At 48.9% G+C, this 26,133-nt stretch overlaps 1 protein-coding gene across 3 annotated transcripts in view; it reads left to right on the forward strand.

Moving 5' to 3' along the window:
- Afap1 (actin filament associated protein 1) overlaps positions 1–26,133 on the forward strand; it is a 111,191-nt gene that overhangs the window by 13,528 nt on the left and 71,530 nt on the right. Inside the window, exon 1 of one of the 3 annotated variants that reach the window (XM_051165314.1) lies at positions 24,345–24,473. The exons of 1 other annotated variant lie outside the window; for it this stretch is intronic. In XM_051165314.1, coding sequence (XP_051021271.1) covers positions 24,467–24,473 — 7 coding nt within the window. In that variant the 5' untranslated portion in view covers positions 24,345–24,466. Of the gene's footprint in view, positions 1–24,344; positions 24,474–26,133 lie in introns of those variants that run through there. One more of the 3 variants, XM_051165316.1, reaches the window with a different exon arrangement.

Consider the following 26,133-nt stretch of genomic DNA (forward strand, 5'->3'; position numbering starts at 1 on the left):
TGTGTTACCTTCCCGTAAATACACCACCTTAGGGACGCATGTGGCTGTGACAGTTGACATCACTGCCTCTCCACCTCAGCAAATAACTCCCACACCCCTCTCCTCACTGCCTTGGAACGATCTGTCCATACAAATGAAGGAACCTTGGAAAATGGCCTGTGCACTTCCCCAAATACAGTTGGGAACTTATAAATTGCTTTCTGTTAGGAAGCTGGAAGATGTGAGAGGTTTCTGTTTGCAGCCCTAAGGTCAGGGAAGACTCCCAGCCCCACAGGCTCGTGCGGGACATGGCAAAAGTATTAGCTCCAGAGTGAAAAGATTTTCATGTTCTGCTTCTAGTAAAGGGGTGGGTATTGGAAAACTCACTGGAATTTTGTGAGTTCAATGTTTTTATTTTTAAGGTTATCTTATTTTTAAGTGTGTGTGTGTGTGTGTGTGTGTGTGTGTGTGTGTGTGTGTGTGTAGGAGCATTGCATGTGAGTACAATGCCTTCAGAGGCAAGAAGAGGGTATCAGGTCCTCCTGGAGCTGGACTTCCAAGCAGTTGTGTGGCATTGGATGTGGGTGCTGGGCACTGAACCAGGGAGGGTCTTCTACAAAAGCAGGAAGTGCTCTTCACCCCTTCTTTTCTTTTTTTCTCTTCTCTTCTCTTCTTTCCTTCCTTCCTCTCCTCCTCCTCTTCCTCCTCCTTCTTCCATGAAACTGGAGCAAATGAAGCAGTGTTTCCTGGGAGGCCATAGGGAGAGCAGGTGAGCTACACTGTGGCACCATAACTATGCAGCCTGTAAGGCATTGCATCTATGGGGAATACAGCTGTGTAAACAACTTTTCTGAAACTTCAAGGAAGCACATCTGTAATTCTGCCCAAAGACCTGAAAGGTACAACGTAGTCATAGCTGTGACCCCTGGGTAAGATCCAACCTGAGATAGCCCACTTAGGTTTTCATGGCAGGCTGCACTAACCTGGGGCGCCTGCCCAACTGTGGGAAGGAGGCACAGGCTCCTGCCTGCATGTGGTGGGGTGCCTCCAGTGGGGAGGGACAAGAGTGCACATCATGCCCTGCAGAAAAAAGCCTTTGGATCTTCCTGCTCTCCAGACAGTCCGCACTCCTAGGAGGGGGGGCAGGAGTGAGGAGTCAATTTCTGGTAACCTGCCAAATCTTTCCTCAGCTGGTCTGTTCACAGAGTGACCTGCATGACAAGTAGAAGACTATGAGAGACAGATGGACCGTGTCAGTTTAGTGCATTATGGCTTTTGTGGCCTCAGAGCAGTCAGTGACAGGGCTGCCAGCTTGCTAGCTTTTCGGGGAATGCTGGGTCAGCCAAGAGGCTGACAGTGAAAGAAGCACAGGTCATTTCTCCTCACTATGCTGAGAGTGACTGCTGGCAGCAGGGGGTTGGGTGGGGTGGCATCCAGGGGGACACCAGAGCCCTCTCTTCTTATATTAATACACATCTTGGCCAACTCAGGCCTCATCCATTACAGTCCCTGACAGCAAAGGGCTTCTAGAAAGATCAGTGATGCAGGAGAAATTGCAAGGTTTGCAAGAAATGAAGGCTTGAGTCACTATTTGTGTAATGCGTGTAGGTGTGAAACACCTTAAATGTTCCCTCAGCTGGCATATGTGTGTGTGTGTGTGTGTGTGTGTTTCCTCTTCCCTTTCCATCTTTTAAGAATGGAGAACGGGGCCCTTACTATTAGTTTACTGGTATTCTTTCAATAGCTTCTCCATCCTGAGGTGGATTCTCCAGCTGCTGTACCCTCAGTGTTCCTCGGCTGTGCCCTCTCTTTTAGTCTCAAGGGCTCACACCAGAGCCAGTGGTGACACCAAGGGAGAAGAACTAGCTAGCAGAGCTGGCCTCTTGTGCCGCTGTGTCTTCCATCTCTACCCCTTCTAAAATGGAGTATCTGAATCGTTGGTGTGCTTTGAGGTGTGTGTGGGTAGGCAGTGTACTTTCACTATGGTTCAGACATGAATTTCCTCTCAGAATTCCCCGGGGCTCAGGCTTTGAGTCCGCAGGCTTCTGGCAGGGAGCAACAGAGGAAGTGTTTTGTGTAGAAGCCTACACCCAAATCTCTCTTCACCTGCGAGTTTATTTGGTTTGGACTAGAATAAATCAGAGATCCCTGTTTCTTTATCCTAAAGCAGAGAGCAAAGGCTCTTCTGTACTGTAGTCCTGGGGTGGAGGCTGCCTTGTCTGAGCCCATTTTCTAGTGCTCAGAATCCTAATGAGTGTGTTGAGCTGAGCCAAGTGTGTGCGTGTCTGTGATGAGGGCTTGCAAGCCTGGCTGCATCTGGGGGTTCTGAAGAACGCATCCAAAGCCCACTTCCTCCAACTAGGCCACATTCCCTAATATCTATCAAGTAATGCCACTCCCTAATGACCAAGCATTCAGATCTATGAGCCCATGGGGGCCGCTCTTATTCAAACCACCACAGCCATGATTCCTGGAACCAAGGGAGTCAACTGACTGTAGCATCCTCAACTACCTTGGGTATATGCGTCTCTGCACCCCTCAGACTGTGTTCTTTAGGTGCTGACCTGCATCAGTGCCTCTCATGCAGTTCCACCCTTGCACTCTATTAACTCTTTCATCAGCCTCTTTCTCTTTCTATTCCTCCTTAGCCTCCTATTCTTGAACAGGGACTATTCTTGTCACTGCTGAGTCCCCTGCACCTACCAATGGCCAGCATATGTTACATGCTCGCTACACATCTGGCATCATAGTCTAGCGGGATGTAGGAAAAGCCTCCAGTTCTGCTGTGAAATATACAGTGATAGAATGTCACGGGATTTGGGAAGCATAGGTCTTTCCACAGGTGCCATGTGACCTGCTCAGTGCCTGTGGTGTGGGTGGGAAGGCCTGAGCCTGGCCTCTCCCTCCTTCATTAGAAGTAGTACAGCATTGTGACACAGGCTCCAAGTCAGAGGCTGCTGCCTCACTGTTGGGTTTGGCTCTGTCTGGAAGCCAGGCTGTTCCTTTTATTATGTGGGCACGTATGCTCAGCAGGGAAGGGAGAGGCTGTGCATGTGATATTCAAGTCTCCTACGTGATAGTCAAGGCTCCTTTTGTTCTTTATTGTTTTTTTTAAAGGTTTACTTATATTTATATTTTGTGTATGAGTTTTTGCCTGCACATATGTACACAATGTGTGTCTGGTGCCTGTGAAAGCTAGAGGAACTCTCTGGAACTGGAGTTATAGATGGTTGTGAGCCACCATGTGGGCGCTTAGAACCAACCAAAGTCCTCTGCAAGTATGGGCTGAGTGTGGTGGCTCACGCCTTTAATCCCACCACTCTGAGGCAGAGGCAGGTGGATCTTTGTGAGTTCGAGGCTAGCCTGGTCTACAAAGCAAGTCCAGGAGATCCAGTGCTACACAGAGAAACCCTGTATTGAAATCAAATCAAAACAAAACAAACAAACAAAAAACAAGCAAAAAAGAACAGCAAGTACTCTTAACTGCTGAGCCATCTTTCTAGCCCTCCCCCTACTCCTTTAAAGATTTACTTATATTTCATGCATATGAGTGTTTGCCTGCATGTATGTGCACTCACCATGTGTGTACCTATTGCCCATGTATCCTGGCTAGTTTGACCACAAGCTCAAGTCATTTGGGGAGAGAGCCTCCCCGTTGGAACAGTAGATCTATTAAGGTTTGTCTATACACAAGTCTGCAGTACATATTCTTGATTGATGATTGATGTGGGTAGCCCCTGCTCACTGGGGCCAGTGCTATCTATCCCTGGCCTGGTAGGCTTGGGTGATGTAAGAAGGAAGGCTAAGCAAAGCCAACAAGCTGCACTCCGCCATGGCCTCTCTATCAGCTTCTGCCTCTAGGTTTCTGCCTTGACTTCCCCTGGATAACAGACTATAAGCTGTAATAAACCCTTCCACCACCAGCCCCCCCCCCCCAAGTTGATTTTGGCTATGGTGTTTTGTAATAGCAACAGAAATCCTAACTGAGACATAAACTGGTACCAGGAGTGGGGTATTGATGTGACAGACCTGATCATGTTTTGGGAGGATTGTGGAAGAGCTTGGGAATGTTCCAGAGCTAGAGAAGACACCAGACATTAGAGCTTAACAAGCTGTTGTTGGGGTGGGAAGGTAATGCTGGGCGCGTACAGACAATGGAGGCCTACCCCGTGACGTTTCTGAGGGAAGCAAAGATCCTTTCACAAATTTCATGTAATAATTTGAATTAAGAAGCACTAAAGTGAAAGCTCTGCTGGCCAGCCAGGGCTGAAGAACAGCTGTGGTCAAGAAGAAGTGGCATCACCGAGGGAAAATCTTCTCTGGAGTGTTTCCTTAGAGTCAGCACACAGGAGCTGTGGCCCACTGCTTGTACCTCATGCTGGCAGCCAAGCCTGGTTGTGGAAAAGTCACCCCGATGGTTCTGGTTTTTAAAGCATCAAGGGGTCATGGGGAGCTGAGGCTTGGCACTGTGGTAGGCTGCAGTCCATAAAGAGAGCCCAGGAGAGGCCGCTGGTGAAAGCACAAGCCAGCAAGCAGCACTGCTCTTGACCTCTGCTCTAGCTCTTGCCTCTAGGTTCTTGCCCTGACTTCCTGCCCTGACTTCCCTTCATGTTGGACTGTGATCAGGACATGTAAGCGGAAATAATCCCATTCCTTCCCAAGTTGCTTTTGGTTATTGTGTTTTATCACAGCAGTAGAAATCCTAACTAAGACACTACGGAAGTCCGAAGAGGGTATCTGGTCTCCTGGAACTGGAGTTACAGGTGGCTGTGAGTGCCCTGATGTGGGTGCTGGGAACTGAACCTGGGTCCTAGGAAAGAGCAGCAAGTGCTCTTTAGCATTGAGCCATTTTTTTTCCAGCCCTTTCTCTCTTTTTGATCTGAGACTGCTGTATCTCGCTCGGGAAAGGACAAAGGAAGGGCTAACCAGAGCTTTGCATTTTCTGCATTTTCTTCCTGGACTTGGGAGCCCACCTTAGGGTAAGGTCATCTTCAGGAAGCCAGAGGCAGGTGTTGGCGGTCTGTTGAGCTGTTGTGGTATGCGGTTGAACTAAGGCACCTGGGGTCAGTTAAGAGTGGTTTTGGAGGGTGCAGTTGAGTGGCATGATCTGGAAAAGAGGGGCACACTGTTGCAGCTTACACCCAGTGCATCTGAAGTGAGGTCACTGAGTCTTTTCCTGGTAGATTTTTTTGAGGAGTCCATCCCTCTATTTCTCTGGGTTGCGCTAAGGAAATCGAATGCCATTTTGTGACGTTGGGATGCTCTTTGACCTTTGCTGGGAGCATGTGCACAGGCTAGCTGGAGCCTTCCATGGTGTAAAGCCTCTTCTTGCTTCACAGTGCGGCAAGTTTGGGCGACACTATGGGAAATACAATAAGAACTTTAAGAGACTCGTGAAAATGAATCAGCTTTTACCACACCATTCTGCAGAAAGAAACACCAGCTGAAAGAAAAGGGCAAAAAAATGGCCAGTGTGCTGATATGGCGGAAGTACTGACTCTTCCCCCACAGGCAGGACTTGCTCCATCCCCAAATTCCACATCCTGTTGGCTTAGGACGCAGCCTGGTCTTATGAATAATGCAGGGCACAGGATTTCTCTCTTCTCTGAATCCAGGCTCAGCCAGTTGGCAGATGACCTATAACTTTCCCATCTCACAGTCCTGAGACATGCCCCTCCCACCAGCCAGGTTGGGAGGGAGCCAGCTCCTCCCGCTTGTCTGTGTTGGGGAGCTCTAAGCACACCCCACATCGAAGATGCACTGTATCTGTCCATTTCTTACAACGTCAAAACCAGCAGAAAACATGCCTCTTCTACTGACCGCTCCTTTCTGAGTGCTGCTCGGAAGGTGAGGCAGTGGCTCGGAAGTGGGTGTTGGAGTCACCCAGGCCTCTCACGGACCCCTGGGCCTGGCTACGTGCGCGGTCGCATGCTGCTTTCCTTCGCCTGGGAGAATACCCTCATCTCATCTCACCCTGTTGCTATTAATGGCAGTGGTGATTTCTTACAGGCTTTTAAAACCCAAGATTTTATCTTCTGCCCCGAGGAGGTCTGTGAGAAGGGCAGCACAGGCCTCCTTCACCTCCTTTCTGCGTGCTTTTCCCGTGGCTCACAGCAGCTGCCAGAAGCTGTCCTGAGGGAGCTTGGAATAGGGCTTAACTTTGGCCTGAAGTCCTAGAGCCCCAGCTTTTGAGAGCCAAGTGTGGTATTGCTGTAAGCCAGTGGCTCTCAACCTTCCTAATGCTGCGACCATTAATATTGTTCTCCGTCTTGTGGTGACTCCCAACCGGAAAATTATTCTCATTGCTACTTCATAACTGTAATTTTGCTACTGTTATGAACCATAATATGAATATCTGATATGCGACCCCTGTGAATGGGTTGGTTGTTCAACCTCCAAAAGAGTCTCAACCCACAGGTTGAGAACCGCTGCTGTAAGCAGTGATCCTGTGCGGTTGGGATTGTAACTGAGGGATCCAACCCTACCCAGCCCTCCCAGAGTGGGTGAGCCTCATAGAGGCAGGCTCTGTGCCATTTGCACTTGCTGTAGTGCCTGGCTTGGTCCCTCCAAGGTGAGCGAGTCATCAGTGCGTGCTGTCTGAGGATCCAGCTGTGGCATTCACTCTAGAAAAAACAAAGACAACAACTGAGTTAAAGGAATTTTTACATGGGACTTGTTTTTGGGGGGCAGAGGGGGTGGAGCCAACCTCTTTCAATAAGTTGACCTGTTTGTCCCTTGCAATTCAATTTCAGCCCAGCAGAGCGGCTGTGTGCCCAGAGGGCTTTGGGACGTGAGCCTGTGACAGATGAACCTAATTTGTTGTTGTGTTGTGCGTGTGCTTCCCTTCTGTGGTTTTATTAGACCTTCTTTCCAAGTGGAGTAGACAGTTCTATAAAAGTCACACTGTCTTTTTGAAAAGTGTGACATGAATTTTATGGGATGATCTCTCAAAAGATGACCTGCCAGCAGCCGACCATGGTGTGTGCTCCAGGCTCCCGGCCTTGGATTCCTCCTGCTTTGGCAGTACAGGGGAGAGAAGGCTCTTAGGGCCGTGAATGAAGTGGTTCTGTTCTGTGGGCTGTGGTTCTAGGTCATTATTCTGAGTCTAGGTTTGACATTTCTTCCAACATTTAGGAGCAAAACTGGTGTGCGGCGAGGGCGTGGAGGAAGGAGGTGGCTCTCCCTCTGCCGGGAAGCCGCTGGGTCTCCCGGGTCCTGTCTTTGTTGTGCTTTCTTAGGAGAGGTGTTCCAAGGGTCAAAAAGATAATGTCTGTGGCAGTGCTTTGTACTTTTCATTCTGGAAAATTCCAAACCTGCTTGTGCCTTTTGAAGCCTTTTTTAGGTGCAGCCAAGCCCCACACAGTGATGTTTGAAGTGGTTTAATGTCATTCTGTGTCGTGAGAACTTTTTTCTGCTGTGATTAGCTTTGCTGTACAGGTAAAGGAGCCAGAGGATCAGGAGAGTTAAGCACCTTGCCCAAGGCCACAGAAAACAATTATGTGTTCATTTATTTGACATTTTAGAGACAGGTTTTGGCCTCCAACTTGCTATGAAGCTAAGGCTGGTCTTGAACTCCTGATCTTCCTGCCTAACCATCTACCTCCCAAGCTCTGAGATTGCAGGCGGGTGCCACCACACCTGCCCTTCCGTTTTATTTGTAATGGACCCATGGCAATTATAGGTACAAATGTAGCAAAATGACATTGCAGCACGTGAGTATAATAGTCAGATCTGTGTGGCCAGCTGGTCTATCACCATGGACATACCATTTCTTTGTGCTGGAAACATTCAAATGCTCTGTTTTCAAATGCTAGGTTGATTGTTACAAATGTTGGAATCCCAGAGCCTGCAAAGGGCAGTTCTGGGGTTCAGACCCATGTTTCTGGCCTCAGCTGCCTCAACCACTGAAACAGCCTCCTTCTTACCTACCAGCCCTTCCACACGGATCCTCTGAGCCATGGCAGGCCCTGGAGCCCCGGGACCCATTTGCTTCACCCACTCTCAAATCTCCTGTGTCTCCAAGCTCTGACCTGGTAATTGGCACATAGTCAGCACCGCTGAAAGGTTATGGGAGCGACTTCACGTATTGACAACTCTTGTCCCTGAACAGAATTCATACCTGTCCGTTTCTTCACTTGACCCTTGCAGCCATGAGACAGGCAGTGTTCCTCTCCCTCTCACGGAGAAGAAGATTATCTCTGAGCGTGGATTCATGGCTGAAACTCTTGGGGCTTCTGGACTCCAGCGGCACCCACCTTTCCCCTGAACTTTAAGGCCTTCCTGTTTTCTCACTCAGGTCGTCAGGAGGAAGTGCAGGTGAAAGGGGTTTGTGCCTTAGACGGAAGAAGAATCGTGCTGACAACAGGACTTGTTGCCGTGCCTACCCTAGGTCCCACCAGTGGAGGTCCCATCACTGAAGGTTCCTCCCCATGGCACCCTAGACTTTTTCCTTGGCATAGTTGGAAGCCTCTGTGACAGTTCACTGGTCACCTCTGACTTTGTACCTCTTGTCTTCTGCATTTCTCTGATGTCTTTTTTTTTTTTTTTTTTTTTTTTTTTTTTAATGTAAGGAGTTCAATCTTTTTCCTGTACCAAAAAAAAAAAAAAAAAATCTAAGAATTGGCTAAGAACTGTTTCTTAGTTATTAAGGAAGATCATACATACGCAGGAAGGCTAAGAATGGATGAGGAAGGAAGACAGGGCCCCTAGGCACAAGCTGACACGGTGCCAGGGGTCAAGCAATGGAGAGGCCCCACAGCGGCGGACCCCCCTCCAGGCCAGGCCTATGTGTGAGGTGGGCTGCTGGCTGTATCTGGAAACCTGGGTTGGGGGTGGTGCCTGATCTGACTGGAGGGAGGGGTTCCCAGGGCCTCTGCTGGCTGTGTAGACATGTAGTTTTTGCCCATACTTGCCTTCTTTTGGGAGTCTGAGGTTTTGGTGCATGTTGTGCAGAGGGCACTAATGTGAACTGGACCCCATGATAACCCTGAGCTCTGAGTCACTGTGGGACCTGCTGAAATATCTTACGTGTGCTATCATAGCTCTTTGCTGGAGGGTCTTAAGTGTATCTTGTATGATTCCCTTGGGAGAAGGTTCTAGAAGCTCACTCCTGGTTTCCTGAGCATACCTTGTACCTACCCTCTGCTGATTTTGCATTGAGTCTCTTCATTGTAAAGAATTATAGCCTGGGTGATCTGAGCATCTGTGTTCACCAGAGGTATGTCTGTGGATCACTGTCCTGGATGGCCTTAGGGACCCTGATATTTTCCCCTCTGTGTGCACCTGCTAACACATTTGCTCCTCATTGGGATGTTATGCTGTCTCTTCAGGATGTATTTACATTTTTTAAAAACTGAAATATACAAAGAGCCTTCTAATCTTCCATAGTTACAGCTATGGCTCAGGAAATGGTAATCGGGGGACAGAGATGCTTGAAGAGTGTCAGAGGTGTTTCAAGGAGAGAAGCTGCCGTAAGCAGAGTCTTTGGAGGCAGGGGATGAAGGGATCATCTCCAGGATGTGAAGGCAGGAGGAAGCAGCTGGGGCCGAGGTATCTGTGGTTCATGCCATGGGCCTGCCAGAGCCTGAGCATGCATCTGTGTCTAGGAAGCTGTGTTCCCAACAGTGTTCCCTGTGGACCAGCGTGGCTTAGCCTTGACCCCTTCTTCACTCAGGACAGGGAACTGGTGACTTCAGGAGAGTATCACCATGCAGTGCTCACTGTGGCTCTCTGGGGCAGCCCGTCCTTCCTTGTGAAAGAGTCTGGATGGCACAGCCTTACCAGCCACCACCAACAATTACTTCTGGATACTGTAGGGAAATAGGACAGAGCGTCTGCAGCCACGTGAGTGATGGTGGGAAGGGGTCCTGGCATGGAGCCTCATCTTTCTGCATTGTTCCGGGACTGTAGGAAGTGTCCGGGGGATTGTGGAAGTCAGCAAGCAGAGAACAGGTCATGTTTGGATCTTCTTAACTTAGGTGTGTGTTGTTATCTCTAAATGCACAGAAAAGCTCCTGAGGAAAACCCAGCATGCTGTTCACGTCGGCTGCCTCCGAGGAGTGGGTAGAGAGTATAGGGAACGGCAGTTTCACTGTGTGCTTTCAAGTTTTTATTGTTACTATAGTATTTCATATTCATTACTTTTTAAATTTATTTTTTTATTTGTGTCTTATTTTATGCATATGGGTGAATGAAATAAAAAAGGAAAGCCATGACTGCTCCTAGGTGTGTCAGAGGAGAAAGTTTATTTTAGATAAAAGGGAGAGTGGAATCAGAGGTAGAGCTATCTGGGAGGGTCCAGAGTGAACATGGCCAGACTGAGCTGGGCCGTGTGAGGAGATGGGGGAGGGGAGAAGAGAGAGGACCTGTTGACCAAGAAGGCTGACCTGGGCTGAGAGGCTGGCCAAGAGACCAGCAGGGCGAAGGGTAGACAACGGGCCAGCTAACCAAAATGGCTGGATTATATAGGGAAGGGAAGGGCAGCTGGAGGAAGGGCTGGTAAGTTCAGGGTAGGGGGCATATGCTAGCTATACCATGTAACAGATAGGGACTGAGGGATGCTGGGAGAACCTGGTACCCAGCATCCACTTTCATATGTTAAACCTTAGTAGTTTGTCTCAGGTTTGAATTCTAACAATGGGAGTTTTTCCTGTGGGTATGTTGGTGCATGCCTGGTGCCCTTATGGGCCAAAAGAAGATGTTGGATCCCCAGGAACTGGAGTTAAAGGGAATCTTGAACCAGCATGTGGATGCTTGGAATTGAGCCTTGGTCCTCTAGTAGAGAAATCATGTCTCTCATTGTTGAGCCATCGCTCTAGCCCCTGGTGTTAGTTACTTTTATATTTGCCTAACATCTGTAAGTAAAGGAATATTTGCATTTGAATGTTTTCCAGAAGTTCCTAACAGGTGTTCGTAGACGACTTCCTTTCTCTATGGGCCTCAGTTTTCTCATCTGTATATGGGGAGTGAAATGCAGCACGGTCACGGATCTCAGTGAGAATGAAGGAGGATGCGGTGCTGAGCCTGGCACCCTGAGGGCCAGCAGACACGATTATTTCAGTGTCGTCAGTGGGACAGAGCACTGGCTGGTCTCTGTGACTTCAAGACCATGCTTCATGTAGTAGTGTGTCTGCAATGGCTAATCCTGGTGGTCATTTCTACACATTTGGGAAGAGGGACCCTGTGGCCATTGTCTGTGAGGCATTTTCTGAATTGCTAATTGCTGTGGGAGGGTCCAGCCCACTGTGTGTGGTGCCACGCTGGAGCTGGTGGGCCTGGGGTGTGTAAGAAAGCAGGCTGAGTGAGTGCCAGAGCAAGTCAGTAAGCTGTGTTCCTCAATGGTCTCTGCTCCAGTTTCTGTCTTGAGCTCCCGTTCTGGCCTCCCCCATGATGGCTTGTGATCTGTGAGCTGAAGTGGACTCTTCCCCACCTAGTTTCCTTTGGTCATGGTGTTTATCACAGCAACAAAAAGCACCTGGACAGTGTCCCTAGGCTTGCTTTTGGAAGGGACTTGAATCCCCCTACAGTGTGATGGGGTAGGTGTTTGGGGGGGATTTGCCTTTGCTGTAGATTTGAGCCTCTTTTGGGGCTGACATCTTGGGCAGTGTATGCAATTCTCTGTTCCTTGTGTCCCTTGTCTGTAAGATGAGCTTGGTAGCACACTTATGATGCTGTGGCGGATTCTAGGATGCGAGACAACATAAGATCTTACTGGATGTGACAGGGCAGACCAAGCCAGACGGAGCCAGCAAGTGTCTATGTGCCAAACAAAAGGCCCGTCTGTCTTTGTGGGGAGCAAGTTGCTTCTGTCTCTTTGGCTGTCATAGGAATGAATGCAAGGCAGCTTCGTGGCATCCACTGCAGGCCTTGGCTCCCCTCTCCGGGATTTGGCAGTTGTCACGTACTGCCATCACAGCAGAGCCAAGTGTAGGCACAGCTTGCCTTGATTTACATTTTCGGGTGTTGGTGCTATTTATAAACAATTAAGAAAAGATGCGGAAGCGTGTTTATGGCAAGCTGGCAAAGTCAGCCAAACATGGAGAAATCTGTTAGTGCAGTCTGCTCGTGTGCGAGTACAAAGCACTTAAATAAACATGCACACTTGCCTGCATTTACGTTTCCTCCTTCAAAAAAAAAAAAAAAAAGTCATTCTGTCATTGGCCAGATGGTTTTCAGAGCCTTATCCTAAAAGGGCAGGAGCGTGCCTATCAGACATTGGAAACCTGAGCTGTCTTGAAACAGTAACTGTGATCTCTCCCCAACCCTTCCGGCCACTTATGGGGGAGCACAAGATGGAGGGGAGAAAGGTGTCACCTTACAAAGACTTCAGGGAGTGATCTTCCCAATGTCTTTTCTCTGGACATGCAGCAACGAGGGGGGGGGCACTGTGCTGTGGGCCCCAGATGCAGAAAGGAAACCCACCGGCTAGAAATGATCACGTGTCTTGGGTCTCAAGAAGGCAGTTATTTTCAGCCCTTCAATCCCAATGTTCTTGTTCATTTTATCAAGAGATAAAACACAGAAGTAGTTTTGGAAATGACAATTTTAGAAAACAGGAAATTAATCAACAGAGCGTCTCAGTGTGGCTGTTTATTCTCGGTCTAGCATGGAGGTGCATTAGGCTTCCATCTTAGGCTCAACTTGAATGTATTCGCCACCATTGTATGGGCAACAGTTACTGGTGGCCTTAGAAAGACGGATTTAGCCCTTGTTCTATCTCATGACAGGGTGCACCAATTTTAAATTTGCATGAGGGGGAGCAGATGGTGTGGTGAGTAAGCGGTCAGATGTCGGACCATTGATAGCTCTTTGCTTCCATGCATCGCCCTGGGAGTTGGGACCAAGAGCCCGCTGAGAACTGATTATCATCTGTCCCCAACCAGCTGGCTTCTCTTTCATGCCTGGCTCAGAAAGATTGGCCTTTTTACAGTCGGCGAAGATGTGTTGTTGATTATCTTGGAATCATGAGAATTTTGCTTATTCTACCCCACACTTTAGAAGTAAGGCTGGTGGTCCAAAGATGACCTAATGTGTTTTGTTTTGGTTTTTCGAGACAGGGTCTCTGTGTGTTAGCCTTGGCTGTCCTGGACCTGGACTTTCTTTTTATGTATATAAGTAAGTTGAGATATTATTTATGATCAGCCGAGTAGTTTGTTAATTAAAAAATTTTGTGTTTGTGCACACGTGCGCATGTGCTCGCAGGTGCCTATGGAAGCCAGGAGGAGTACTAGAGCCCCTGTGTCTGCAGTTACAGGTAGTTATGGGCCAGCTGATATGGATGCTGGGAACTAAACTTGGGTCCCTCTGCAAGAGCAGCAGGTGCTCTTAACCACGGAGTTATGCCTCCATGCCCAGCCAAGTGGTTTTTGACTAGGACGAAAAGGTGGCTTCCGTTGCAGCATCTCCAGCATGCTCGGACAAGAGAGGCAGGAGAAAGATGGTGCCTGCACAATTCTGAGCTCTGTGGACATTAGTGTCTGTTTATGTTGAGAATTCAAAATGTGCATCTTTATAGGTGCAGCCTCTCTTGACTGAAAGTGCTTAGGGCCACAGTGCCTCAGATTGTAGTAGTTTGGTTTTGGATTTTGAAATATTTGCCTTGACTTCACTGGCCAATCTCCACAGTGGAGTTGCCCAAAGTTGGAACATTTAGGGCCTGGGAACATTTCCGATCTCAGAGTCCCAGCCTCCGTTGCCCCAGTTGTATCTAGGAAAATGACGGAACTTGGAGGAACATTCTTGCTCGTCCAGTCCAGCCACCCAGGGGCTCATGGGGAGGCTGCCTGCCTGGAATGACTCAGCTCTCCCTGTCCCCCAAGTCTATCCTGGCTGGCACGGTCTTCTCACCCCTTTCTCACTTCTGTCACACACAGGCAGCATCCTGGCACATGGCTCCAGAAAGGAGCTTTTCTGCAGCCCTGAGACTGTGAGTGACACAGAGAGGCACCGCCTGTGGTTGTACAAAGGAGAGCTGGAAGTCATGATTCCAGTGGTGACCTGGTCTGAGTGTTCTGGTGGAAAGTACAGGTGCTGGTACCCACCATTTGATACCAACAGGCATTTAGAGAATGTGGCGTGGTGGAAGGCCTCCTAGCTTTATTAAGTTTTACTTTACACCCTGCTGGGCTCACTCTGCGCGGGCATCCTTACTAGTCAGTCAGGGTACCTTGTGAGCTGGCTTCCAGCAGGCTTCCTCAGCAGTGGGCGGCAAACTGCATTCCTCTCAGAAACTATTCCTGGTATAAAGAGAATACTTTTCACTATCAAGGGGGAGGGCATTGCTAAGGTCCGGGATGGAGTCCCAGCTAGGGAGCTGACTGCCGCAAGGCTTACTAACCAGGCAGAGCTGTAGATGGATGAAAGCATTAGGGAGCAGAGACTTGAACTCCTCAGAGTACTGTTCTTGGCTTTTGATCCAAGCTACTCCATAGTCCTTCTCTCTGCCCGGGACTCCTGTTTCTCCTGGCTTGATGTACCACAGGCCCCCTCAGCCGTTCCTTTGCTTCAGTGACTCCTTGCCCCAATGCCAGGTTACGGCAGCTGGAAGGGAAACCACAGCTCCCCTGTTCCCGAGATTTTCAGTTGTTCTCAGAGGCTGGGCTCTGGCCCTTGTTGGTTGAAGGTCTTGTTTCAGAAGCCATTTGTGTGAGGTATGTACACTTGGTGCTTTTTAGGCTGGCATGGTTAGGGTCAAGTATAGGGGCCAGTGGCAGTTGGCGACAGCTGTCTTCTCCATGTGGAGACTGCCTCTGTGTTGCAGTCCTCACCACCCCCTCTCCAGCCTGTTCGTTTCCTCGCATCTGCACATTCCATCTTTATTTGGTGTCCTTGGCCATTTTAACATTCAGCCTCAGGCTCCGAAAAGGAATGGCCATTTTGGGCAGGAAAGACTATTTGCCAACAAACACTTTCTATGGTGGGCAAGATGGGTGCATTCTGGGCGTATGGCTGACTTATCTCACGCTTCTGTGGGACTTCAGGTTTTCGTGGCTTAGTGATAACGGGTGTCACTGAGAATGTTATTCTCGCAGGATTTTTTTCCAGTGTCACTTTGTTAGAGACAGCTAAGCTTCCAGCCGAATAGGTCTGTGGGGCTCTGGCTACTGGCTGGTCTAAGGGAGGCACGTGAGCATGAAGACCATTCCAACCTTTGAAAGTGAAAACACATCTGGGCTTTTTGCCGTGCTCAGAGGCAATCACGGGGGTAATGATGAATTTTTGAGCTCGGCCCCCCCAAGCACACATCTTTTGCTTTCCCTGAAGAGCCCAGCCTCTCAGTTGGCCACTACCAATCTGCTAGTGTTTCAGGCCATTTGAAATCTATCGACCACCTTGCTTCAAGGCTGTCTTACCCACCCTCCACCCCAGCTACCTGATCCTTAGCCCACCTTCTGCTGCCTGCTCTTGGATCTTGTGGGGATCTTGTGGGTGAAATTCAGAAGAGGCAGAGGCTGATAAAGATTAAGTCTTGGGCTATAGGACGAAGACCTTCTTGATGTCTGACCTCCTTGGAGAAAGATAATCTCTGTTCCCATCCTGTTTCCAGCAGGAAAATTCCGGCTTGCTGTAGTGCATTTTCTGTGACTGCTTGACTAGTGAGGTGCCATTCTCCATTCAGACGCAAGTTATCAGGCGCTGTGGGTGAGCCTGTTGCAGTGGGATCTTGCTCAGCTCTGCACTGACCCTCATGGACTGTGGGGTCCAGGGAAGGCACATACACACGCTGTGGAAATCCTGTGAGGGCATTAGTGGGGAGCCTCCCAGCAGCAAAGCTGGACTCATGCCTTCCAGGGCTGAGAGGCTCACATCTTCTCAGCATGCTCCCCCCTCTATCCCAGCATTAGAGTACTCTACAGGTGTCCTTGAAAGTCTCCATTTATGTGTATTTTAGTGCCCTGAAATTGAGACCATATGAGGGACACACTGCGGGGGGGGGGGGGTATATATCCTTAAACTAACTCTTTTCTCTCTCTCTCTCTCTCTCTCTCTCTCTCTCTCTCTCTCTCTCTCTCTCTCTCTCTCCCCTCTCCCTCTCCCTCTCCCTCTCCCTCTCCTCCCCTCATATCGCTAACACTGTCAATGTTATCCTTTATGGAGTTTTTCTTGGCTGAAAGTTGGTGATCAGGTGGCCTCAAATTCCCAGCAAATGGCATCATGAGGATGTGGAGGATAATTTGGGTGAGCCAGGACGCCAGGGAAAGACCAGGGAGAGGTCAGAAATGACCTTCTACTGTGTTCCACTTCATACAGGTCCCAGCACCTCTTTACACAGCCATGCAGAGGATAGATAGAGCTCCCAACACACGGACCCCTGGGGCCACCCTTAGAGCAGAAGGTAGAGGCTCCTTAGGGTTTCATGGGCGGGGGGGAAGGATGAGCTTCATGCAGAGCGCCCTGGCCAGGAGAATAGGATGGCACATGAAGAGGGCTGGTGGGTTCCCCTCTTTGTTTATTTTGAAATAATCCAGACATTTGGAAAGGTCTCAAAGGAGTACAAAGGATTTCTGTGTGCCCTTCATGCAGTGTCCCCAAACAGTGTCCCCTTTCTCTGTGTGTGTATTTTCTTAGCTGTTTGAGTGTGGAGCCACAGTGCAGAGGTGGGAGGAAAAGAGGACATTTTCAAGAGTGACGAGAGAGAGAGAGAGAGAGAGAGAGAGAAATATGATGGACAGCTTAGGGCAGTGGTGAGGGAGTCAGGAGCACCTAGGGAACAGCTGTTTCTGGGTGGATAATGGTCATTATAATGTCCCAGGCTGCCCTGAGCTCTGCTTTGCCTCTGTCACTGTCCACCTTCCTGCTCTGAGTAACCAGGAGCTATCTCACTTGAAGGCCCTCTTTTTCCGATAGCTTCTAATCCCTTTCAAGTCTTATTTCTGTAGTTCTTTATCATTGCCGGAGGCTGCCCAGCTTGTCTCGGCCCTGTGGTTAATCATTGCCACCAGCATTTCACAGAGTTATGCCCAGGTCCTCCACAGAAGGCCCTTGGAAATAGAAGCTGGATCCATGGCAGGACTCCAAACATCTGGGAAGTACCATGGTGTAGATGGTATTGAACATGTGTGTGTTGCGCATACATACATACATACATACATACATATATATATATATATATATATATAAAACATATATATCAGGAACATATATATTAGAATATATTAGGTATATATATATGTATATATATGCATATATATATTTCTGATATTCCTAACACTGTCGAGCCTGGATACTTTATGATGTTTCCTTACTGTCTTGACAGCCATTGTCCTTCTCAACACAATTCATTACTGTTACTTGCTTGGAGGAACAGCTCCTGTGAAAATCACACGGGAGGTTCGGAGGGGCAGCAAAAGCAAAGGTTTGCTGAGCACTGACTGGCGGCCATGGAGCAGGGAGGGTCCATGTTATCTGCCATGTTATCTTTCCAATCACTTTTTGGGGTGGAGAGAGACCCTTGATAAACTTCTTTAGTGTAGAAGATTATACTCTGTGTGTGTGTGTGTGTGTGTGTATTGTGTATATATATTTACTGATTATACTGATAATGAAGTTGGTAGTTGCCAGGATTTGTTGAGGGCTTATTTGTGTCCAAGACTGTGCCAAGCTCTCCACATAGGACATTAAAAATAAAAACAATAACATTTGCAGTCAAGCGTCTGTCCACCCTGGCTTTGCAGAGCACACTCAAGGCCAAAGAGCTGTAAGCCGAACTTCCAGGGCCCTGAGTTTCACATCCCCGAGGAACCTGGCTCTCACCCATCCTGTGAGTGCGGCAGCTCCAGTTGCTGAAGCGCAGCCTGTGAGACGAGCCTTGCCTCTAATTTGCTTCCATTAACACCCTGGCATATGTTACCAAGAGCAAGGTGCCCACCGCCCTGCCTCCTGTTCCCACATGCTTGGGGGGGGGGGGGAGAAGCCATCTGCTTGGGGATCCAGGAGGAGAGACAGATGCCAGCCTTTCAGCCTCTGCTCCCGGGAGAGCCATGCCCTTCCTTATTGGAGCTTCAAGGCTGCCTCAGGCCTGGTGCCTGGAGCCCCTGGGCTTTTCATTCTAGCTGACAGAAGAGACTTGGTGACACAGTCCCTGGCCTCAGTGCCTTCTCATAACTGGATGAGAGGAGCCAGGAGCCAGAAGCCCAGCTGCAGGCTCTGTGGACAGCTGGACTTCAGGAGTCAGTGAGGAGAAGGCTGCTGACGTTTATAAGGGATGGACTTCCTGTAAAGGCCTTGGTGCCAGCTCTTTGAGAAAGCCACCACACTCAGCGCTGGCCAGGCTCCCCAGTGCCACCTGGGCTGTGTTTCCCTTTGCTTCTGTGCTACCTTCCCAGTGCTTCCACGGTGTTAGAAAAGCGTGCTGTACCTCGGGTTTCAGGCTCTCTTTTGTGGAGTTTATTTCTCTGAACTCAGAGCACATGCAGAGAAACTTTGATGTTGTGTCAGCTCTTTCCCTGGTTTGCAACTAACCCAGCTGTCCTGGGGCTGGTGGAATATTCCATTGGGTGGGCGTGGAATGAAAAGGGAAGTGGTCCTCTCTGAAGGCCCCTTCTCTCCCAGCAACAGGTCTACCCCTCTTAGGCGCCATGCTGCCCCGCCTTGGCCTTCCTACAGTGGAAGTGTGACTGAGCCTGCACAGAGCTCCTAAGGCAGCTGGTGTCTTCCCATCAGGATCTGATGTTATTTTCCTGATAGAAAGGGGGCTGCCAGGGCCACTGTGCTCACCTGCCCTGTCCTGACCGGGATATAGAGTGTGAGTGGTCCTTTATGCCTTTGTTGACCCTTGTACCCTTGAACATGCCTCAGACGATCATGGGACAGTGCAAAGAGGTGCGAAGAAGTGTGGACTCATCAGGGGTGCTAGAGAAAGCCCATGTGTCCTGCCGTCTCTTGTGGTATGACTGGCAGACCATGCTTCCCCTTCGTGTGTGTTATGGAAGGGGTCTGTGACATGACGCTGAGGCCTTTGTGGGTCACAATTGTGCCTTCTTCCCTCTGCCATTTGGGGAGTGTGTGACCTTTACCCACCTACTCTGTGACTGCCAGGCTATGCTTTCATCCTGTCCAGCTGGGTGCAGTATAAAATGTGTCAGAAAATAGTTGGGGGAGTTTCAGCTGACAAAGGCTTGTTCAGCCAGAATCCTTCTGTCTTAGGATTCTAGAAGGTTCTGCTTCCACTGTATCCCTCAGATCGTAGGTTGTAGTTTTTTGTATATTTTGATTTTTCGAGACAGGGTTTCTCTGTGTAGCCTTGGCTGTCCTGGGTAAATTATATTTTTATTCATTTATTTTATGGTATGTAAGTGGGAGGGTTATGTGTGTCACGTATGTATGTGGAAGTCAACATAACTTTCAGGAGTTAGTTTTCTCCCTCTGCATTTGGGTCCTGGGCATGGAACCTAGGTTATTAAGCTTGGTGACAGATGCCGTTATTCACTGAGCCATTTCACCAGTCCCCAAAGTTGTAGCTGTAAGAACTTAATTAGGGCAGGCTCTTTATTTAATAAAGCAGTGGAGAGTCACATGATCAGGTTGGAACCGGCTAGCTGTCTGGATGTCCCCCTTGGAGATGACAGAGGGTCTGTGGAAACTGCCAGCCAGGGTCCCTCCAGCATAGAGCCTGCTGTCCCAGTGGTCAGGTGGCACCAGCTGTAGTGTGGGTTTAGTGCAAGGGCTGTGGTACCGTCTGACAGGGTGCACGATTGTTCAGCTGAGTCTCCCTAGTGGCTTTTGAAGGTGATTTTCCTCTCTTTAGAGATGGTCCTGGGGCCATTGCGCCCATCTGCCCTGGGCCTGCAGGAATATAGAGTGGCAGTAGTTCTTTATGCCACTGTTGAGCCATGTGCCCTTGAAACATGTCTTTTACTTAGGCTTTTGTGTCTGCATGGTTACATCCGCAGCATGGTGCAGTGGTGCATACCTCCTGGTTGTCCCAGTGCCTTAGAAGCCTCATCATTATGACAGATGCCTGTCTATGGGATTCGAGAGGATCACAAAGGATGCAATACCCTAGCACCTGACCCCTGTGGCACACACCATGCTCAAGGCTAGGCAGTTACTCCTCTCTCCAGATGCTGTGCCCTGTGGGCCAATGCTTTGTGCATCCGTTCCTGACAGCATTCCTGCCCTGGCCTGGCCAGCTGCACTTCATCAGGCTCCTGGAATCTTTGGATGAAGACAGAAGTGGTTTGACCTGATGGCCCCTGTACTAGCTGTGTGAGCTGTTCGCCCTTCTAAACTTCATTTTCCTCACCAACAAGATGAGGATGTAAGCTTACTGTTGTTTTATTTGGCTCCATCCACTTCTTTGTGTTTGTGTGTTTTCTCACTCCTTTGGCTCGGAAGAACCCCAGTCCCGAATCCATGCACTGAATGGTGGCAGGTAGGGGCCCTTGCTTCCTTGGAAGCCACCCAAGCTCCCCATCCTTGCTCCCATTTATTTATTGCTGCCAGCCAGTAGACTTCCCTTTAAAACTATATGTATGCAGATCTCTTATTGCCAGATAAAATAGTGTTTCCTGTTTAACCTGATCACCCTGACCTGTTCGGTTTCTCCAGAACTCTACTACCATAGCTCACAGAGCCCCAGTTTGTGAATTCAGCTCTACCCCCAGCGGTGGTGTCCGCTGGCCAACCTCCCTGAGTCCTGATCTAGGCCAGCCCTGATTGGCTTTGTGGCTGGGTGCAATAGTTGGCTCGGGATTTTGTTTGATTATGGATGAGTGATCCCTTCATATAGCTCTTTTTATATAGCAGAGCTTTATGTATGCGTACTTTATTTCTTTTTATTGCTGAGTATTATTTCAGACTGAACAGAGTGGTAACATATTTATCCCTGGCCTTCTTAACGGTCCTTTAGTTTGGGCTTAGGTTTTTGGGTATTTTGAATAAAGTAACCAACACTGTTGTGTGAGTGTGTACAGTAATGTGTCTTGTGTAAATCCCTGGGCACAGGTTTCTGGGCACGTGGTAGGGTCGTCTTTAACTTTAGGATGCTGTCACACTGTCCGATGAGGGTTAAGGGTGGGATAAAGTTTCATGTCCCCTCCCGCTGGGGAAATGTGTTTCTGCCGTGACAGTTTGGTTTGTGCATCCCTGTACATTCAGCAGCCATTTTTTACCTTTCATGGCAAAATGTCCTAACTCTTGGTCTGCTCGTTGCCAGGCTATTTGCTACGTTCTTGATGCTCAGTGTTCTGGCAGAAACACCTTGTCAGACACATCTATTCTATGTATTCTCTCATTTTTAAAAGTAATCTCTTTCAAAAATTCTGTTTTTTAAACATATAATGGTACTTTTGGTGTTCTTGGAAACCTGAGGCTACCCTAAAACTGTGAAATCTTTTCCTAGGTGTTTTATGCTTCCCTCTTTAGTCTTTGCAGAGTTTGTGTTTTAGTGTACTCACTTGTGAAGGTTTTGCTACAGTTGACAGGGGTCATTAGAGGAGAGCTGGACTCCCCGACATGCTATGGTCCACACTGCCTGTTACCTCTGGCAAGTCTTTCCAGGATTCTGCCTCATGAGGTTGTAAGTGATGCACCCCCATCTAGCCCAGGCTCACTGCCTGGTCTGTTATGTTCTTTCGTTGCTAAGACTGGAAAGATGGGGGGGGGGGGGGCTCAGCATCCATGCCAGATCAGACAGGGCCTGATTTCATGTAGGATGTAGGAATGAGGCTGCCTGGGAGCCTTGGCTGATTTGGGGGGATTTGATGATAGGAAGTTCTTAGTGCATTTAGGTAACCCACAGTGTAAATCCTTTATGGTAAACAACTTAATTCTTGTTCTTTTGTTTTGTTTTTTTCTGAGACAGGGTTTCTCTGTGTAGCCTTGGCTGTCCTGGACTCACTTTGTAGACCAGGCTGGCCTGGAACTCACAGCAATCTGCCTGCCTCTGCCTCCTGAGTGCTGGGATTAAAGGCGTGCGCCACCGTGCCCGGCTAACAACTTAATTCTTATGATGATCATAACTTCATTTTTTTCAAAGTTCAAAGTTTTTTCATTAAAGTGGAGTTTTCCTGAAAGTAATAACTACGTTTTATTTGCATAAACAAATAGTGTAACGATGAATCCAACTGTAACGATGCTAGCCAAAGATGACACACGCCGCTCTGCGTCTAAAAAGCCAGGGAAACTGGGCTGTTGCCAGGGTGTGCACACGCTGCTATCCCCAGTAACTGCAGGGCTGGCAGCCATAGCCCTTGAAGTAGACTGTCCTGCTATGTGCATCTGGGTTTGATTAACGGACCCTGGTGCAATGAATATGATGGAGAATGATCAAGGTTGAGACTGAACCTCAACCTCCATGTGCTCATAAACCCACACGTATGTGCACACACATGTGTGCCACATATATGCAAACATATAGACACATGAAAACAGAAAAAGAAAAACACAGCAAAGCACCCCCCCCCCCACCCTCAGGTTACTGTCAGTAGCCATCTCTTCCCCTCACGGGGCTGTGCCTGCCGCCATCCCAACCTTTCACCACCCCAGCTCAGCCCCAGTGCTCCTTCTGGAATTACCTTTTCAAAATGGGGAGAAATCAAGACCACTTTTCCCAAAACCCTTTGCCACTCCTGCTCCTGGTGCTGTGGTTCCCTGTGTTATGCAAAGCTCTGGATTGTGGGAGCCTGGATATCCAGGATTGGATCTTATTGGTCTTTAAATTTTGAATACAACCTCATGAACATAGTGTTTGACAGCTAGTTAATTAAATTGACATGAATTAAACTGGACAGCTGTAAGCGAGGTGGGGCTACCAGGCGGGGAGACCCAGCCAATTGTCAGAGGATCTGTTCACACAGTGGCTTGCTAAGGAGAGACTCAGGTTGGGTTCCCATCTGTGTCTGGGCTGAGGGTCTTATCTACAGTCTCTGGACTCTTCCCAGCAAGCAGTTGGGTGGCTGACTATCCAGATTCCAACATCATAAAGTCACCCAGCCTCTCAGATGGCCATCTCAGTCATTAAAGGCCATCAGGTGCTGTCCTGCTGAGGGAAAGCTCGGCTGCTGTTCCCCGGAAGCCAGGGGCCAACAGTTAAGCAGCCTCCTTAGATTATCTGCTGAGGCCTGGGGGAAATATTTGGAAGAATCTGCTGGAGGCGTCTGAACAGTAACCCTATAAGGGAAAATATGCATGGCCGCACTTGGGTGGCGGCTGCTTTGCTTTCCTGCTGCTGGAGTTGCTGGGTCCCTTCAGCCCACGCCTGAGAGTGCACTCCAGCAGATGAGGCCCTTACCAGGTGTGGGATCTGCCCAAGGGGCCCTGTCTGAGCTGGCCTCCTGCTGGCCTTCTCTTCAGTTCTCAAGATGTCACAGAAGACGCAGTTACTATTCAGGGACAACATTTCCCCGCCTCTGGAATTTTCTCTTTAAGACACACCTCAGGGATCCTGCCTGTAATGGAGACCAGGAATTCACTGGTGCATTGACTTCACACCACACAGAGCAGGGGTCTATCAGGCGTCATGCTAGAAATTCCTGCAGAGATGCGTGCTGGGTGGTTCCCAACGAGGGGAAGAGACAGACCAAGAGCCCTTTGGTACAGTGTCAAGTAGAATGGAATGAGGGTATTCTGGGGGAATTTTTTTGTGGGGAGTTTAGTAATTCTTGTGTCCTTGACCCCAGCCCGTGTTCAGTGATTGCCATTCTATCCAGCATAGAATGTTGGATGTCAGGGCTGGCATGTCTGACAGAGGAGGGGCGCCCTGTGCAGAGATTTCCTCCTTGGCCTGATGCCAGTTTGTAATCTCATTTCTGCCACCTGTTGATAGGATGCTACGATCACGAAGGCCCAGTGAGAAAAGAGCATGAAAACTGCTCAGGCAGTAATTAGGGGGCTCTTAGTTGGTGTGTGGCCAGTCCTCAGACCAGGGTCCAGCAGGGAGAGTGAGCTGCAGCCTTGAGCCATGTTTGCTTTCCTTCGTTTAAGAAAAACACTCTCACTGGGCATGGTGGCACACGCCTTTAATTCTAGAACTGGGGAGGCAGAAGCAGATGGATCTCTGTGAGTTTGAGGCCAACCTGGTTTACAAAGGAAGTCCAGGATAGCCAGGGCTACACAAAGAAACCCTGTCTTAAAAACCCAAAAACCCAAAGCCAAAAGAAAGAAAGAAAGAAAGAACAACAAAACAAAACAAAACACTTTTAACTGAAGAATTAGTTGCCCTGATCAGATTGGCCCTTGGCAGTGTCAATGAGGCATTTCCTTAATTGTTAACTGAGATGGGAGGGCCCAGCCTACTGTGGGAGGTGCCATATCTAAGAAGGTGACCCCCTGGCTCTGTAAGAAAGGTAGCTGGGTAAGCTAAAGAGAGTGAGCCAGTAACCAACATTTCTCCATGGTCTCTGCTTCAGTTCTTGCCTTGGCTTCCCTTGGTGATGGGCTAGAAGGATGAATACGAACAAGATGAAATAAGCCCCTCCCCTCCCCAACCTCCTTATGGTCATGTGTTTATCACAACAGCAGAAAGCAAGCTAGGACTGGAGCAAAGCTCATGGCAGGTCGGTCTTGAAGGGTTTGATTGTGGTGCTAGCACTCCTGTGTTGTAGCCATGGGGGGGTGTGTGTGTGTGTGGGGGGGGTGGTGTCCTAGAATGCTATCGCCGAGGAGTCCATGCTTTCTTACATGGAGAGCTGAATCCAGGGTCACAGTATGAAGGGAGGATTGGAAGGGTGCCTCCTCAGCCTGCTGGGACTCCTGGTTGGGCTCCTATCTCTACCTCAGTGGCTTTGGCCAGGACTCTCTCCCACTCATAGATGCTGAGGCAGAGCCTGTCTCAGGGCTGAAGCGTGGTGGCCACAGCAAGCACAGGCGCTCCCACTCCCCTACCCCTCCAGAGCCATTCCCTTTCCCTGAGCACCAGGCAGGCCTTGTGGTCTGCAGGCACAACGGTGTTTAGCATCTGAATTCTGAGAGAGGCCTTCTCCTGGTTTGCCCAGCAATCACCTCAATTACTCTCCCTTCCCACTGTCATGCATAGGTAGCTTCTCTAGGTGACTGTGGGATGCTTGCTTCACCAGCCAGGTCTCCCTTCATGCTGAGCCCTGACTTTTGTCCCTGTAAAGTGCTGTGCCCCCTACGCCCTGGTGTCTTATAGACAACTCAGACATAGTAAGTACTTACTGTGAACCAAGCAAGATGCCAAGTGCCCTCATAGTGACGTTGGTAGGCACGGGTTGCCTTTTCTGTAAGAGCTGTCAGTGAATGTCCTATGCCATTCCTCCAGTGACATTCCAGGGCTTTCCGTGTGGTCTGTCCTTCAGGTTTTCAGAGGCAAGCAAAGAGCAAGCCTTTTCTCACCAGTCAATGAGGCTTTACCAGCTCTGCCATGTACTGGCCTATAGCTAGCAGTTTGAAGATATTTGATAATTTAATTTACTAAACAACAGTCAACATTACACATTAACACATAATAGAAAGGCTTATGAAAAATATTTTTTATATAATTTATTCACTTTTTACTTTGTGTGCATTATTGTGAAGGTGTCAGACCCCTTGGAACTAGAATTACAGACAGTTGTGAGCTGCCATGTGGGCACTGGGAATTGAACCCGGGTCCTTTGAAAGAGCAGGCAGTACTCTTAACCACTGAGCCATTCCTCCAGCCCCCAAAAAATATTTTCATTACCAAAACAACACAAGTAGAAGGAGACATTGCTTGCCTCTTTTACTGGCATGTTTGATATCAGGCCCAGTGAAGACAGCTGGGTTTCTCTTCTACATTGAGACTAAGGGGAAATGTCTTTTTTTTTTTTTTTCCTCTCTCTCTCTAGACAGGGTTTTTCTGTGTAGCCTTGACTATCCTGAACTCGCTTTGTAGACCAGGCTGGCCTCGAGCTCAGTGATCTGCTGCCTCTGCCTCCCAAGTGCTGGGATTAAAGGTGTGTGCCACCACTGCCCGGCTAGGGGAAAATGTCTTTTTTTTTTTTTTTTTTTAAATGTACATTGGTGTTTTGCCGTCATGCATTTCTGTGTAAGGGACAGACACTGTCTGACTCCAGAGCCCAGGAGACAATGTTAGGTCTGTTGCCACCTGAGTTGTACAGATCTTTCACTGTGGACAGGTGACATCATGTGGCACCCCAAAGCAATGTTTCTCAGAGTTGCCTTGGACACTGTTGGGCTCACAGTGGCTGACACAGACTCCAAAGTTCTTAATGG

The sequence above is a fragment of the Acomys russatus genome, chromosome 22, assembly GCF_903995435.1.
Source record: "Acomys russatus chromosome 22, mAcoRus1.1, whole genome shotgun sequence".
In the NCBI taxonomy this organism is placed as follows: Eukaryota; Metazoa; Chordata; class Mammalia; order Rodentia; family Muridae; genus Acomys; species Acomys russatus.